We start from the raw sequence: 15,166 nt of genomic DNA, 5'->3' as shown, positions 1-15,166 counted from the left end.
ACGAGGGAAAAATTACTGCCTATATGCCTCTGTACGAGCCCTAATCTCTCTTATCTTATCTTTGTGGTCTTTCCACAAAATGTAAGTTGGCGGCAGTAAAACAGTACTGCAGTCAGCCTCAAATGCTGGTCCTCTAAATTTCCTCAGTAGCGATTCATGAAAAGAACGCCTCCTTTCCTCTAGAGACTCCCACCCGAGTTCCTGTAGCATTTCCGTAACACTCGCGTGATGATCAAACCTACCAGTAACAAATCTAGCAGCCCACCTCTGAATTGCTTCTATGTGCTCCCTCAATGCGACCTGATAGGGGTCCCAAACACTCGAGCAGTACTCAAGAATAGGTCATATTAGTTTAATAAGCGGTCTCCTTTACAGATGAACCACATCTTCCCAAAATTCTACCAATGAACTGAAGACGACTATCCGTCTTCCCCGCAACTGCCATTACACGCTTGTCCCACTTCATATCGCTCTGCAATGTTACGCCCAAATATTTAATCGACGTGACTGTGTCAAGCGCTACACTATTAATGGAGTATTCAAACATTATGGGATTCTTTCTCCTATTCATCTGCATTAATTTACATTTATCTATATTTAGAGTTGGCTGCCATTCTTTACACCAATCACAAATCCTGTCCAAGTCATCTTGTATCCTCCTACAGTCACTCAGGAACGACACCTTCCCATACACCACAGCATCATCAGCAAACAGCCGCACATTGCTATCCACTCTATCCAAAAGATCATTTATGTAGATAGAAAACAACAGCGGACCTACCACACTTCCCTGGGGCACTCCAGATGATACCCTCACCTCAAATGAACACTCACCATCGAGGACAACATACTGGGTTCTATTACTTAAGAAGTCTTCGAGCCACTCACATACTTGGGAACCAATCCCATATGCTCTTACCTTAGTTAGGAGTCTGCAGTGGGGCGCCGAGTCAAACGCTTTCCAGAAGTCAAGGAATATGGCATCCGTCTGATATCCTTCATCCATGGTTTGCAAGATATCCTGGAAAAAGGGCGAGTTGCGTTTCGCAGGAGCGATGCTTAGAGCCGTGCTGATGCATGGACAGCAACTTGTCTGTCTCAAGGAAATTCATTATATTCGAACTGAGAATATGTTCGAGAATCCTGCAACAAACTGATGTTAAGAATATTGGTCTGTAATTTTGAGGATCTGTCCTTCTACCCTTCTTATATACAGGCGTCACCTTCGCTTTTTTCCAGTCGCTCGGGACTTTATGTTGGGCAAGAGATTCGCGATAAATGCAAGCTAAGTAAGGAGCCGATGCAGTAGAGTACCCTCTGTAAAACTGAATTGGAATCCCATCAGGACCTGGTGATTTATTTATTTTCAACCCATTCAGCTGCTTCACAACCCCAGGGATGTCTGTCACTATGTCCTCCACACGGAAATCTGTACAAGACTCAAACGGCCATATGTTTGTACAATACTCCTGCGTGAAAGATTTCTCAAATGCTAAATTTAAAAGTTCAGCTTTTGTTTTGCTGTCGTCCGTTGCCAGGCCAGACTGATCAGTGAGTGACTGGATGGAAGCCTTCGACCCGCTTAGCGATTTTACATATGACCAGAATTTCCTTAGGTTTTCAGCAAGATCTTTTCCTAAGGTATGATGGTGGTGGTGGTTGAATGCTTCGCGCATCACTCTTTTTACAGCAGCACGAATCTCTACTAACTTTTGCCTGTCCTCATTCTCCCGATCTTTCTTGTACCACGAGTGCAACTGCCTTTGCTTCCTGAGCATTCTCCGAATTGCACTGTTAAACCACAGTGGGTCTTTTCCATCCGTAACCCACTTTTTTGGCACATACTTGCCCAATGCGTGATTTACAATGTGTTTAAAATTTGCCCATAATTCTTCCACGTCCATTGTACCGGAAGTAAGTGAAGTCAATTCATTTACTCATTGCCTCAGTGGCAATGCTCCAGTAGTAACTTCCAGAGACCAATTAAATAACATTTGCGAGAGAGTTGGTTTAATAACCATTCCTCTTGTCACAAAATTGTAAACATGTCTTGCCTCTAGCAGGTTCAAGTTAAAAGTGACTAAAACTCTTTTTCCACTCAATTGTTCTTTTGTGCTAACAAAAGTCACAGTTATAAAACAGTACGGAATAATACAGAAGTTCCTTGAGTCTGCCGTGTTCTTTCATTGAACTTCCATCATCTTACTACACACTTCAGACCTGCACACACAGACAGGTGACTCGCAGTAGATAGGCTCTCTCACACTTATATTTAAAATATCGTGTGTTTGAGACGGTCAAAGGCCAAGTGGTTCTAGAATTTAAGTGGAAATTCTTGAAACACTACATCATGTTGCTGACTTTTAGAGTCAGTGCATAATACATTAGGGCAAAAACAATGTATTTAAAGCACCTCATGAGTGTCGCATACCACTTCTCTGATCATCTCGCTCCCTCTTCTTCCTTCCTTAATTTGTTTCCCTCCTTTAACCCCCTCTCCCCCCCTCTACTTCCCCCCCACCCTCCACCCTTAACTCTTTTCTCTAACTCCTATCCCTCTTCCTCTAACTCCTCTCACTCCTCCCCTGTCTTCACTCCCTCCTCCCCTGTCTTCACTCCCTCCTCCCCTGTCTCAACTCACTCCTCCCCTGTCTCCACTCCCTCCTCCCTGAACTCCACTCCCTCCTCCCTGAACTCCACTCCCTCCTCCCTGAACTCCACTCCCTCCTCCCTGAACTCCACTCCCTCCTCCCTGAACTCCACTCCCTCCTCCCTGAACTCCACTCCCTCCTCCCCTAACTCCACTCCCTCCTCCCCTAACTCCACTCCCTCCTCCCCTAACTCCACTCCCTCCTCCCCTAACTCCACTCCCTCCTCCCCTAACTCCACTCCCTCCTCCCCTAACTCCACTCCCTCCTCCCCGAACTCCACTCCCTCCTCCCCGAACTCCACTCCCTCCTCCCCGAACTCCACTCCCTCCTCCCCGAACTCCACTCCCTCCTCCCCGAACTCCACTCCCTCCTCCCCGAACTCCACTCCCTCCTCCCCGAACTCCACTCCCTCCTCCCCTAACTCCACTCCCTCCTCCCCTAACTCCACTCCCTCCTCCCCTAACTCCACCCCCTCCTCCCCTAACTCCACCCCCTCCTCCCCTAACTCCACTCCCTCCTCCCCTAACTCCACTCCCTCCTCCCCTAACTCACTCCCTCCTCCCCTAACTCCACTCCCTCCTCCCCTAACTCCACTCCCTCATCCTCTACCTCCTCCCACCTCTTCTACCTCCTCCACATCCTCCCATCACTCTCCTCCCTCCTGTCCTAACTCCTCTCTTTCCTGACCTAACCCCTAACTACTCTCCTGTCCCTCCCCTGTAACAACTCTCCCTATTGCCCTGACTTCTGTCCCTCCCCCTAACAAATCCCCCTCCCCCTAACTTCTCTCACCCTCCCGACTCCTCTTCTTCCTGCCCTAACCCCATTCCCTCTTGCCCTAACTCCTCTCCCTCCTGCCCTAACTCCTCTCCCTCCTGCCCTAACTCCTCTCCCTCCTGCCCTAACTCCTCTCCCTCCTGCCCTAACTCCTCTCCCTCCTGCCCTAACTCCTCTCCCTCCTGCCCTAACTCCTCTCCCTCCTGCCCTAACTCCTCTCCCTCCTGCCCTAACTCCTCTCCCTCCTGCCCTAACTCCTCTCCCTCCCAACCCCCCCCCCCAACTCATCTCGCTCCCTATACCTAGATCTTCCCTCCCTCCCTACCCATGAACTCCTCTCCCCCTTACCCCTCTAACTCCTCTCCCTTCCTACCCTCACTCCAACTTCTCTCCTTTGCCACCCCTCCCCCAAACTCCTCTCCTCCCTTACTCCTCTTTCCCCCTCCTGAACTCCTCTCCCTCTACCTTAGCTCCTCTACCTCCCCTTAAATCCTCTACCACCCCCCTTGCCATTGACCCCTCTAACTCCTTACCCTCCCTCCTAACTCCTCAACCTCTCCCCTAACTCCTCACCCTCCCACCTAACTCCTCACCCTCCCACCTAACTCCTCACCCTCCCACCTAACTCCTCACCGTCCCACCTAACTCCTCACCCTCCCACCTAACTCCTCACCCTCCCACCTAACTCCTCACCCTCCCACCTAACTCCTCACCCTCCCACCTAACTCCTCAACCTCTTCCCTAACTCCTCACTCACTTATCCTTCCTTCACTCTCCTTCATTCCCTCCCTCTTCCCCCTGGTATCTCTCCCAATTCATTTTCATGCTTTAATGGGCTTTACTTATATTTATTCTGGTATAGTTTTCTGTTAAATGCCTCTACTGTTCTGTTTACTGTCATATGTTATTTTCTGTGCTCTTCTAACATTATCTACATTAGTCCATTTACTTTACTCATTATACTGTCTCTCTCTTTTAAATTTTATGTATATGTGGTGTTAAAATTATCAATATCTTCCAGGGATGGGGTGTTAGAACCAAATATCCTATCAGGGCAGGAGAATTTATTTTGGAGTATGTCGGTGAAGTTGTCAGTGAGAAAGAATTCAAAGACAGAATGGCATCACGTTACATAAATGACACTCATCACTATTGCCTCAATTTGGATGGTGGCCTCGTGATTGATGGGCATCGAATGGGAGGAGATGGTAAGTTTACTAAATTTGTGTAGTTCATTTACTCAGTTTCTGGTGCTGCTGATTTACGTTAGTTTACATTTAATTTTTGTTATGGAAGAACATTTTTGTTTTGAACTGATTACAGTTAGAAGTTATATTGATCCTGTCATCTCTCATGACTGTAATAAAAGTCTTTTGTAGACGGAACTTGTTTAGCTTTATTCTAAAGCATCTTCAGTGGTCAGTGTAACAATATGGCTTTTCGTACAATTTTGATTGCTAGGATCATGAACAGTTTTCATAATTTCAGTTGCTATTGTAAACAGTGTTAATTTATCATTATTATTCCAGTTTTTTTGTTTCTCACATCATTCTACATGAAACTTCCTGGCAGATATCAGCGCACACTCTGCTGCAGAGTGAAAATCTCATTCTGGAATCATTCTACATGTTCTTCTACACATGTGTGGTTCATTTTAGCACACAGCACTTCCACTAATACTAAATTTATTCATGTTTATTTCCTGTACTTTGCTTTGATATTGTGGGTCTGTTTATCTTTTTTTCTTGTTTTGGTATAGCAGGTGCATGTGCTATATCCTGTGTGTTTATGTTTTTTAGTGTGGATGTGTGTGTGTGGGAGTGAGGGGTATCCATAACTTGTGTGTGCATTGATCGTTGCTTTACTGTGGTGCAGTGGTGGGTAATTTAGGGTGGGTATTTTGCCTTATTTATATGATACTATTATTGTGTTGTCTAGAAGGATTGTTCTTTTCCTACCGTAATAGAAGCAGACATGAACATAGCCAGATTCAGTAACAACAAACGTCTTCTGACCCTATAAGAGAATTTCTAGATCCAAAAGGCAACAACTGAAAAGAAAGAAATAATGAATGACCACATAATCATTATTTAAACTATTTAAACTAATAAAACATACAGATTTAGTGTTAGTGAAAGTGTTGTATGCTAAAATCTACTAGAACAACATGAAGAATGATGTGTGTGCTTGGAGGGGGGGGGGGGGGGGGGGCATGAGTAATGATGATAATTTAATACTGTTTATAGTAGTAAGTGAAAAAATGAGAACTGTTCATGATCCTGGCAAACAAAATTGTATGAAAAGTCATATTATTACAATGGCTGCTGGAGGTGATTTAGAATAGAGCAAAAAGTGTTTGATCTTAATAAGACTTTATTACAGTCCCAAGAGACAGTTTAACTTGTGTAGCTTGTAATAATGTGAATCCAGGAAAAAAAGAGGCATAAAACAAAGAAAACAATGTTTACTCTATAAGTAACAAGTTCTTTTTGAAGATGTATCATTTTTTACTAATTTTCTTCACTGCAGCCACAATCTCATCAAACTGAATGGTATTTCTTTTTGGTCAAATGACACAGTTAATTCACCAAATGACACACTTATTTACAATTAAATAACAAATATTTTAAAAGAAACAATGGTCAAGGACTTCTTTTGAAGACAATCAAGAAGTCACTGAAATAGTTTCAGCTGTATGTGTTGCAAAGGAAGACAAAAGGTCAGCACAGCCTTTGACACTAAGTCAGGAGTGAATAAGATATTAATTTTCATAGTTAATATTTTGAAAGTGCAGAATTAATGACAATTTTCTGTGTAGCCATTCACAAACTGAGTTCAATTGGCTAACATTTAGGCTATAAAAGAAATGTGTTTAGGTAAAAAAAATATTTCTTGTGTGAAGAACTTCAGCAACATTTCTCTGATAATTTGTAGAGCGTCCGGTACCACAGAATGTATTAGAAATTCTGTGCAAACAGTCTTATCAGCTAGCTGCAGGCTCCTGCAGTGATCTAACGTTTTCCTATATTTGTTAAAAAAGGAAGGTGGGGAAGAAGTAGTGAATGAGCACATTTTACTCAGTAATGTCAATCTCAGATAACTGATTACATTTAGCCAAAAAATTTTGTGAGTAGCATACTGTTTGTTAGCTGTTTGTTAATGCACAGAATGCCTTTGTAGATGTGTTTAGAAGTACACTCTTAAGACAAAAAAAAACGATGCAACCCAAAGGAATAATCCGAATGGGATGGAAATCAGTAGATGTGACTTACACATGCATATTAACAGATCATTACAATTTCAGAAAAATTGAATGATTCATTAAGAGGAAGAAATTCACAAATTGAGCAAGTCAGTAATGTGTTGATCCTCCTCTCCTCCTTATGCAAGCAGTTCTTCAAACTGGCATTGATTGACAGAGTTGTTGGGTGTCCTCCTGAGAGGTATTGTGCTAAATTCTGTCCATGCTGCATCATCAAAATCCTGAACTGGTTAGAGGGCACTGTCCACAATGCTCCAAACATTCTCAGTTGGGGAGAGATGTGGTGACCTAAGTTGGCCAAGGCAGAATTTGAGAAGCACTAAGACAAGCAGTAGGAACTGTTGCCATGTGTGGACAGGCATTATCTTGCTGAAATCTAAGCCTAGGATGACTTGCTGTGAAGGGCAGCAAAAGAGGGAAAATCATCGACGTACTGCTGTGCTGTAGATAATGGCCAAAAGGTCCTGCTCTTTAAAGAAATGGCACCCCAGACCATCACGCCTGTTTGTCGGGCAGTATGACAGGCAACAGTCAGCTTGTTATTTCACTGCTATCCAGGGTGTCTCCAGATATATCTTCGCTCGTCATTGGGGCTCTGCTTGAAGGACAACTCATCACTGAAGACAATTCTACTCCATTAAACGAGACTCTAGGCCAAATACTTGTCAAGAAATGCCCCTGCCATAAGGTGCGAAGATTGGCAAGCCAAATAACTGCTTGCATAATGACCAGAGGTGGACCAACACATTACTGACTTGCTCAGTATGTGAAGCTCTTTCTCTTGAGAAAATCATCGTATTTTTCTGAAAATGTAACCATTTGTTTGTAGATGTACATCACATCTACCAATTTCCATCCAATTCGGATAATTTCTTCAAGGTGCATTTTTTCTTTTTTTTTGTGTAGAAATATATCTGTAGAAGGAAATATTTTGTGTTGCATAATATGGTAATAATGTGGATGTTTGTTTCCAGGGCGTTTTGTGAATCATTCTTGTGAACCAAACTGTGAAATGCAAAAATGGAGTGTCAATGGCTTATTCCGTATGGCTTTATTTGCTTTACGGGACATTGAGCCACTTGAAGAACTTTCGTATGATTACAACTTTTCTCTGTTCAACCCTGCAGAAGGACAGGTAAAAGATTTTCAATATAAAATTGGCCAACATTTTAATGTGTAGGCCATTATCTAAAAATTTAGTATCATTGTATATAATCTATGGAACATACTTCAGTCCAGAATTAAGAACAGTTACACCCAGTTTCAATCTAATGTTGATCCATAAGTTAAATTGTTTAATGCATATTCTTCAAATAAATCTATTTTGAAATGTTGCCTGTTCCTTTGCTAATGTCACTTTTGTGAGTAATCCATATTCAAGTGACATTACTTATTTCATGTATTTGTAGTTTTTACAGTAACCTTGAAACATAATTTGTACATCTTTTGAAAGAGAACCACAAGGCAAAGGTAGTGTATGTATCACAAATAGTGCTGCTTTGTTGCTTTTTTTTCTCTACAACACTCATTGAATATAAGGAAATTGAAACCCATCATTTGCTTCTGGTTTGGTGACTTACAGTAAATCATTTTATATTCTTTTGTTTCTGGAGCCCAATAATAGAAGTTAGCATATGTATTGACTCCTCACTCAATGTAAAAGTAATATTCGTTACAACCAACTGTTTTGTAATAGCTGTTGCTCTTGTACAGCTGAATCACGCCATCCCCTGCAAGAGGGTCATTTTTTCCCTTGCTGTGTAGCATGTAAGTGTAGGTGATTGACAGTGACCAACTACGGCAAATAAAAATTGCAAAGTACTTGTCTGTGATGGAAAATTTGCTTCGCAGTTTACTGTAATTTCATGTCACACACATTACTGAAACTGATGTCGTTTCTCTCACCTAAATGAACCAGCTGCATCATTGTCTAAGTTCTCTTAGTGCTCAACTGAGTGTGTCAATATTGCATTTAGTATTTGTGGTATGTCACGGTGTATACACTCCGGGACAACAGGGAAGTCTGGGAAAAACCCGGGAATTTTTCAGAATTTCGGGAATTGTTCATTGTTTTAGTCTTGAGTTAAATTTTTGTAATTTTGACTGGTAAGAACTGATAGTCTAAAAAAGAATTTTACTGTATCACACTACTACAGAATAATATTGCAGCAATAAAACGAAAACTACAGACTAAAACCAAAGTAAAACCTGCAAAAGGAAATGCGCCATTTACAACAAGACACAGTGCACACACAAGCGCCTGCCTAAAGCAAAATGTGTCAAAGGCTTTAGGACGAAGATAATAGAATACTTCATAACAGCAAACTACTTCCAATGAGCGTGACGTAATAACTGTTTCATTAAGTTCATTTTGAGCAGTTTCCAGCAGGCTCCTGCGCATGCGCAGTTGAGTTCCGTATGAGCAGTACCTTCTGCTTCTGTCTACTTAAAGTGTTGCTGCAGCAGTATCAGGAAGTAGTCATGCTACCCAGAAAAATTTTTCTGGTGTGCCTAAGTTGCCAGATTCACGTATGCGTTGAGCAGTCTGGGTTGTAGTGAGGAGGGAGATAGTGACCCGTGTTTATATTAAGTGATTTTGTTGCTTTCTCTTCATTTACAGTTCACACACCAAATAAAACAAAATGGGTTTCTGTGGCTGGATGCTATCAAGAGCATTAAAATTGATTCACATAATTATGGAAGTTTTCTGATTTTATTTTCTTTCCATGTTTTAGGCAGTCGGACATTAATCGCCTTGCACAACAATGAAGTCGTTTTTGTCGGCTTGCTAAATAAATGTGGCTTTTCTTAATTTTTCCACAGATGCAGTCAATTTATAAGAAACGAAATGTTTCAGTCCACACTGTTGGCTAGTTTTAATTGTTCACTGTATTTTCAAGTGCATATTTTCATATTCCGGCACATATGGCATTATGCCATAATAAAGAACCAAACATGAGATAATATAGTACTGGTATTACAAGAAAATTTGCATCCCAAAAACTGCACTGAAAAGCTTAATATCAGGTTGCGGCCTACTTCATTGTAAATCTGGACATATGAATGTGTTCTTTAAGCCAGATTATGCATTTTAGTACAGTTTACAGAATTCCTATTATCTTGGAGTATCCCTGCCTGTTTTCTGGCACTCTCTGGCACCTGCTGAAACGAACCCATGTTGAAGAATTCTCAGGAAAATATTGCAAACGTTTCTTTGAAAAACGTTATCATCAAAGAAAATTTCCTTTTATGGAATATGAGTTATTTATGTTATGCATTAGAATGTGCAATGAATTTCTTAAATCCCAGAGTGTTTGACTCTCATTTAAAACTTAGCACTTTGAGTACCAACCACTTGGAATAATTTCAAGCCCTGATGACCAGACATAAATGTCATTGTTAAAAATTTTATTGGCACATTCGTGTGATGTACCTTAAAGTGTAACACATGCTAAAAAGACCAGTATTATACGTGAAAGCTTAGCTTTTGTAGTAGCTACACTATGGACACAAATTTAAACCATTAACTTTTCCTACTTGTGTGTTCACGTTATTTAACAGTGATGTTGCTATTGGCTGACTACATCACATGTCCTATTCTCTGATTATCTGCTGTCATTGGCCGGTGAGATCACGTGACATGAGCTATGATTGGCGTACAAAAGTGCATTGCAATCAATATTTCAATGCTTCGGAAATTAACATGCTGTGTTTGGTGGAATTCGAATTTATACTTTCATAACATGAAAATATGCAGCGTACGTTGTGCTGCACATCAAAGATCTTTTTAAAACACGTTCTCTCACCCCACCCCCTCCTTGCTGAGTTTCATTTTCTTAAGTGTGGGGAAGTTCTCCGCTGGTGTATATAAAACCTGTATGATTCTAAGAATTGATGTTTTTACTGCTCTGAGGGAAACTACACTGTCGCTTATCATGAAAAAAGTGTATTTTCGTCTTGGAAGGAGTGTATTTTCATGTGGGAAAAAGTTAATTTTCAACTGGGAGATCCGGGAATTTTTTTTCTTGTACGCGTATACAACCTGTATGTGTAACATTTCACAGTTATTGAAACGTAACAAAATATTTTATTAATATGTTAGTAATTTTTCAATGTGTAAGTAATGATCATCCCTCATGGAATATATTGGTTCCATATTATGAATATTTTCATGTGCAGTTTCATTATCACTACAGACAATGGATATTTGCGACATTTAAAGTGCACTTATCTTTTGAGCCATAGTTTTCTCCTTAAAACTACTCCAATTTGGTTGTCAAGGTCCTTAATTCCCATTTATTGTTTGTAGAGAGCTGGAAACTGCATATTTTATTTGTGGATCACAGATCGTGATGTACCCAAATATAATTTATAACTCTAGTTGTAGAGTGTAGCTTTCCAGAATGCATGTGAAAACTTCACTTTTTTTACAGACTTGCAAATGTGGAAGTTCTCAGTGTCGTGGAGTAATAGGAGGCAAGTCACAGAGAGTAAATGGATCAGTGACACGAGTCGAAGAGAGAGAAAGGCGAATGGTAGGACGTCCACGGAAAAATTCCCGGAAAAGCAGTACCAGCATCTGCAGCAGTACAAATAAGCTGAAGTATAAGAAGAGGCTTGGGGAAGGCTCATCAAGTCAAAAACACTGTAATATGACTCCAGTAAAGCCAATGTCGCACCAACAGAGATGTTTTGCACAGATGCATCACTGCTTTCTGTTAAGAAATCTTGAAAAGGTATTTATTATGAATCTTGTTGCCTATAATATTAGTCAAGAAGTAGGAATGTGTTAATGTAGGCTACAGGAGCTATTTTAGGCCTTTATAATATCTATATCTATCATGTCACTTTAGGTAAAGAGGCTACGAGAACGTCTCAAGCAGGCAACCCGTCGTGAAGAGCCACTTGCAGGAAACTATGCACGACCTCAGGTCAAGCAGTCAGATGTGTTTCTTACCCAACTGAATGCATTATCCACTCCTAGAAACATCAGAACACGACGATTAGCACAAGCGGAAGATAATCCTGAACTCACAAGGACTGCAAGATTGGCCTATGTTTTCAGGGATTTGTACAATGTTGTTACATCTGCAAAAGGTAAACTTACAGCTTAACTCTGATGTGCAAACTTTTAATGAGATTACATTCCAATTCAACATGCTTTGCTTTTGTTGCAGATGAACATGGAGAGATGTTAGCAGCACCTTTCCTGACATTGCCTTCAAAAAAGAAACTCCCTCAGTATTACCAGCGTGTTACTGATCCAATTGATCTGACAACATTAGGTCAGAATATTGTAACAGGCTATTATAAAACTGTAGAATCATTTGATCAGGACATGAGTCGACTTTTTACAAATAATGTTAGATTCTTTGGCCGTACATCGGAGTTGGGAATCACAGCAACAAGGTTACGTAAAGTATACAATGTGGCCAAAATGGATTTCATGGCACAGCTTGAAGAAATATTGGGGGAAAGTCCACCATCATCATTTATACCAGAACATGATCCAGGTTTGTAAACTCTCAAAGCAGCTTTGATGTCAAGAGATAAAAAATGTTGATGTTAAGAATTTTTGTAAATGTTAGTGTTAACAAGAGTGTATTCAGTTTTATTTTTTAAAGGATAGTCCAAAGCAGTAACTCCCTCTAAACATAAAGTACCACAGTAAAATGTGCTTTTTTATTTTGCATTCTACGGAAGGAATATTCGCAGTAGTTATGTTGTTTTTAATGGTGAAGCCAATTACCATACGATGGAGGTCAATTGGAGTGACCAATATACATTTCTTACAAATCTCCATTAGTGGAGATGCTGAGTCACGATAGGCACATTCCATTCTGTTCTGGATTTTCCATTGTTTGATCTCATAAATCTCCCTTACATAACAAGCCTATTGTTCTTAAGAAGTTTGAACTGTCAGTTCAGTTTTGGAGTATATCTCTGTTTTAGCCCATTATTGGTCACATACAGAAATATTATGAAGAAAATACGTTAAGATTACTTAGATTAAATGTATATGGTCATGTAAAGAATTTTACATGCATTTGGGGTTCTGTAAAATTTATTTTTTTCAAAATACAGCATGTTACTTGTAAGTGACGTTGCTCATAAAAGGCGCGTGCATGCTACAATTTAAAACCACAGTCTTTTTCCTGTGGATGGAAAATTGGTTGCATGTGCTTTATTTTATATGAATGTTTTTAAACAATTCCTCTCTTTAACAAAGCACAGAACCATTCCACATACTCCCGACAGAAAGCTGAAATCTTCTCTTTGGTCCATACTCCCCTCAGTGACCAAGACTGTCATATTGTATATAATTTACTGACACAAGAGTCCGTATTTCTTCTTCGTAGGACTGATTGTGCATTGCACCCATCAATTGCAAAAGACTTTTTCTGTTTCTTTAATGTGTGACAGCGTTCCTTTGTCTGTACAAGGAATAATATCATACATAACGAATGATACATCTTCACTTACAAATATTTTGAAACCCCATTTGTGATGGTTATTTTGAATATACTATGCAGATTGCCAGCCTTTGTACAATTATAAGTCACCATCATCTCATCAGTAGACTTGTCGTTGTTGCTGTTGTTGTTGACGGCAGTTTTCTAATGCAGAATTGCGAAGTGCTTTGATCCCGATTAGTGTGTTGTTACTGTGTGTTGCTAGCTCATTGTTCACAAAACATATTTACCTACCAAATTTCTTGAGTAATTGCAAGTTCATAATGCCTGGAATTGTGTCACAATTTGTTGACTGACCAGTAATCTGTCCAAGAAGGCATACTTAAAATACCCATATAAATGAGCATACCAGTCCACTTCTCCACCTCACTTTTATTTGTGTTGACAGATACAATCATTTGTTACACTGAATATGCATTAGTTTCCCTAGCAATAGTATCCACAAGATAATTTCTAAAACATTGTCTTAAATATTGCAATGGTGGACCTGCCAAATGACTGTCACACACAATAGGTACATCAGCCATCACATGGAACTGGATGTCTTCTTTTATTCTGCTGAATGCAGTGCCGTTCTTCTTATTGCATTTGGTGTTCGTGTTGTTGTGTGCCCCCCCCCCCCTTTTTTTCTTTTTTTTTACCAGTATCTTGAAGTCAGACTCGGAAGGAAGGAAGATTTGAGTTAAATGTCCTATCAACATTAAGACATTTGAGATAAAGCATAAGCTCGGAATGTTGCAAGGATGAGGAATGAAATCGGCTATGCCGTTTCGATGGAACTTTCCTGAAATTTATGTGGAGCAATTTAGGGAAGTCATGGAAAATCTAAATGTGGACGACCAGAGACAGATTTGAACCGTTGTCCTCCTGAATGTGAGTCTTGTTTGCTAAGCACTGTCACTTTGCTCAGTCACGATGATTCAGTGGTTAGTGCCTGAGGAAACTATGGATTCCTCATCAGGCTCTACTTCAGATTCTGGAATATCCAATAATCTACTGTTGCAAGCCTTCTCTGATTCATATTCTGAATGTTTGTCACTATTGTAGGCAACAGTGAGAGTGGCAAGGATCTTCTGGTGGTGAAATAATGCTGATTCTTTTATTTCTTCTGTAAAATGTGTTTGTTTCCATCTCCAATATCCTGTAAATGTGTATTCATGACGGTACTGAAAATATTACACATGTGTTATAAAGTTTGATATTGGCGCAATTCTGCCTTCAGGCAACATCATTTTCACAGTACATGTTTAGAAATGTCCCTCTTTCTGTTTGTATACAGTTTCCGCTGTACCAGATAAAACTGTGTCACAAAATTGAGAGCAATGCTACTTCAGTATTCGATGCTCACATGACATAGCATGTCATCTGTCTAAGAGGCACATCATCCAGAAACTTCACACCAGAGAGAACAGAATATCACTGTATCAGGGAGTTAAAACATTGCTTGTGATCATTGTTGCCCACCTGAGGATGAAACTTGAAAAACGTCACAGAAAGCAGGGTGCAATTTTGATGTTGCTTGAGAGCAACATTGCCCAATAAAGGCTTTTAAAAAAATCTGTAATATTATTGACCTGTTTTGTGGAATTTTCTTTGAGGGCTAATTTTAAATCTTTTGGGCTCACTTGTGGCCACCATAAAATTAATTTGTGAAAAATTTTGGAAATTTCTCAATGCACTCAATATTTGTGAGTCTACTTAGTAATCCACTGTTGAACCATAATATTTAGTTATTCCTTTAATTCTCATGTAAATGTTTGAAGTTGTTATTGTTGCATGGGAAAAGGTTTGTCTTTGAAAAATTTTATGCTGTGATGTAACGACTGACATTTATGTGTTTTTTCTTTGGCATATCAGTTCTTATTTGATTGCATTAATTGATGTTTATAAATCAGTAAAAACTTAAAAATTTCAGTTTGGATGTACCTGTGTGTTATGGACATTAAATTCACTCTTCTTAACGTGTTAACTGCATTTTCTGAGCTGTATTTTCTCTTTAATTG

The 15,166-nt window shown here is 40.0% G+C and overlaps 1 protein-coding gene across 1 annotated transcript in view; it reads left to right on the top strand.

Moving 5' to 3' along the window:
* Nucleotides 1-15,166, top strand: part of LOC126095672 (histone-lysine N-methyltransferase ash1) — a 328,263-nt gene that overhangs the window by 277,118 nt on the left and 35,979 nt on the right. Inside the window, exons 13-17 of the mRNA XM_049910428.1 lie at nt 4,450-4,636; nt 7,665-7,825; nt 11,124-11,426; nt 11,544-11,787; nt 11,868-12,203. Of these exons, the coding sequence (XP_049766385.1) occupies nt 4,450-4,636; nt 7,665-7,825; nt 11,124-11,426; nt 11,544-11,787; nt 11,868-12,203 (1,231 nt within the window). The remainder of the gene's footprint in view (nt 1-4,449; nt 4,637-7,664; nt 7,826-11,123; nt 11,427-11,543; nt 11,788-11,867; nt 12,204-15,166) is intronic.

Source organism: Schistocerca cancellata, chromosome 8 (genome assembly GCF_023864275.1).
Source record: "Schistocerca cancellata isolate TAMUIC-IGC-003103 chromosome 8, iqSchCanc2.1, whole genome shotgun sequence".
Classification (NCBI taxonomy): domain Eukaryota; kingdom Metazoa; phylum Arthropoda; class Insecta; order Orthoptera; family Acrididae; genus Schistocerca; species Schistocerca cancellata.
Note: the sequence above shows the minus strand (reverse complement) of the source record. Positions and strands in the feature narration are given on the sequence as shown.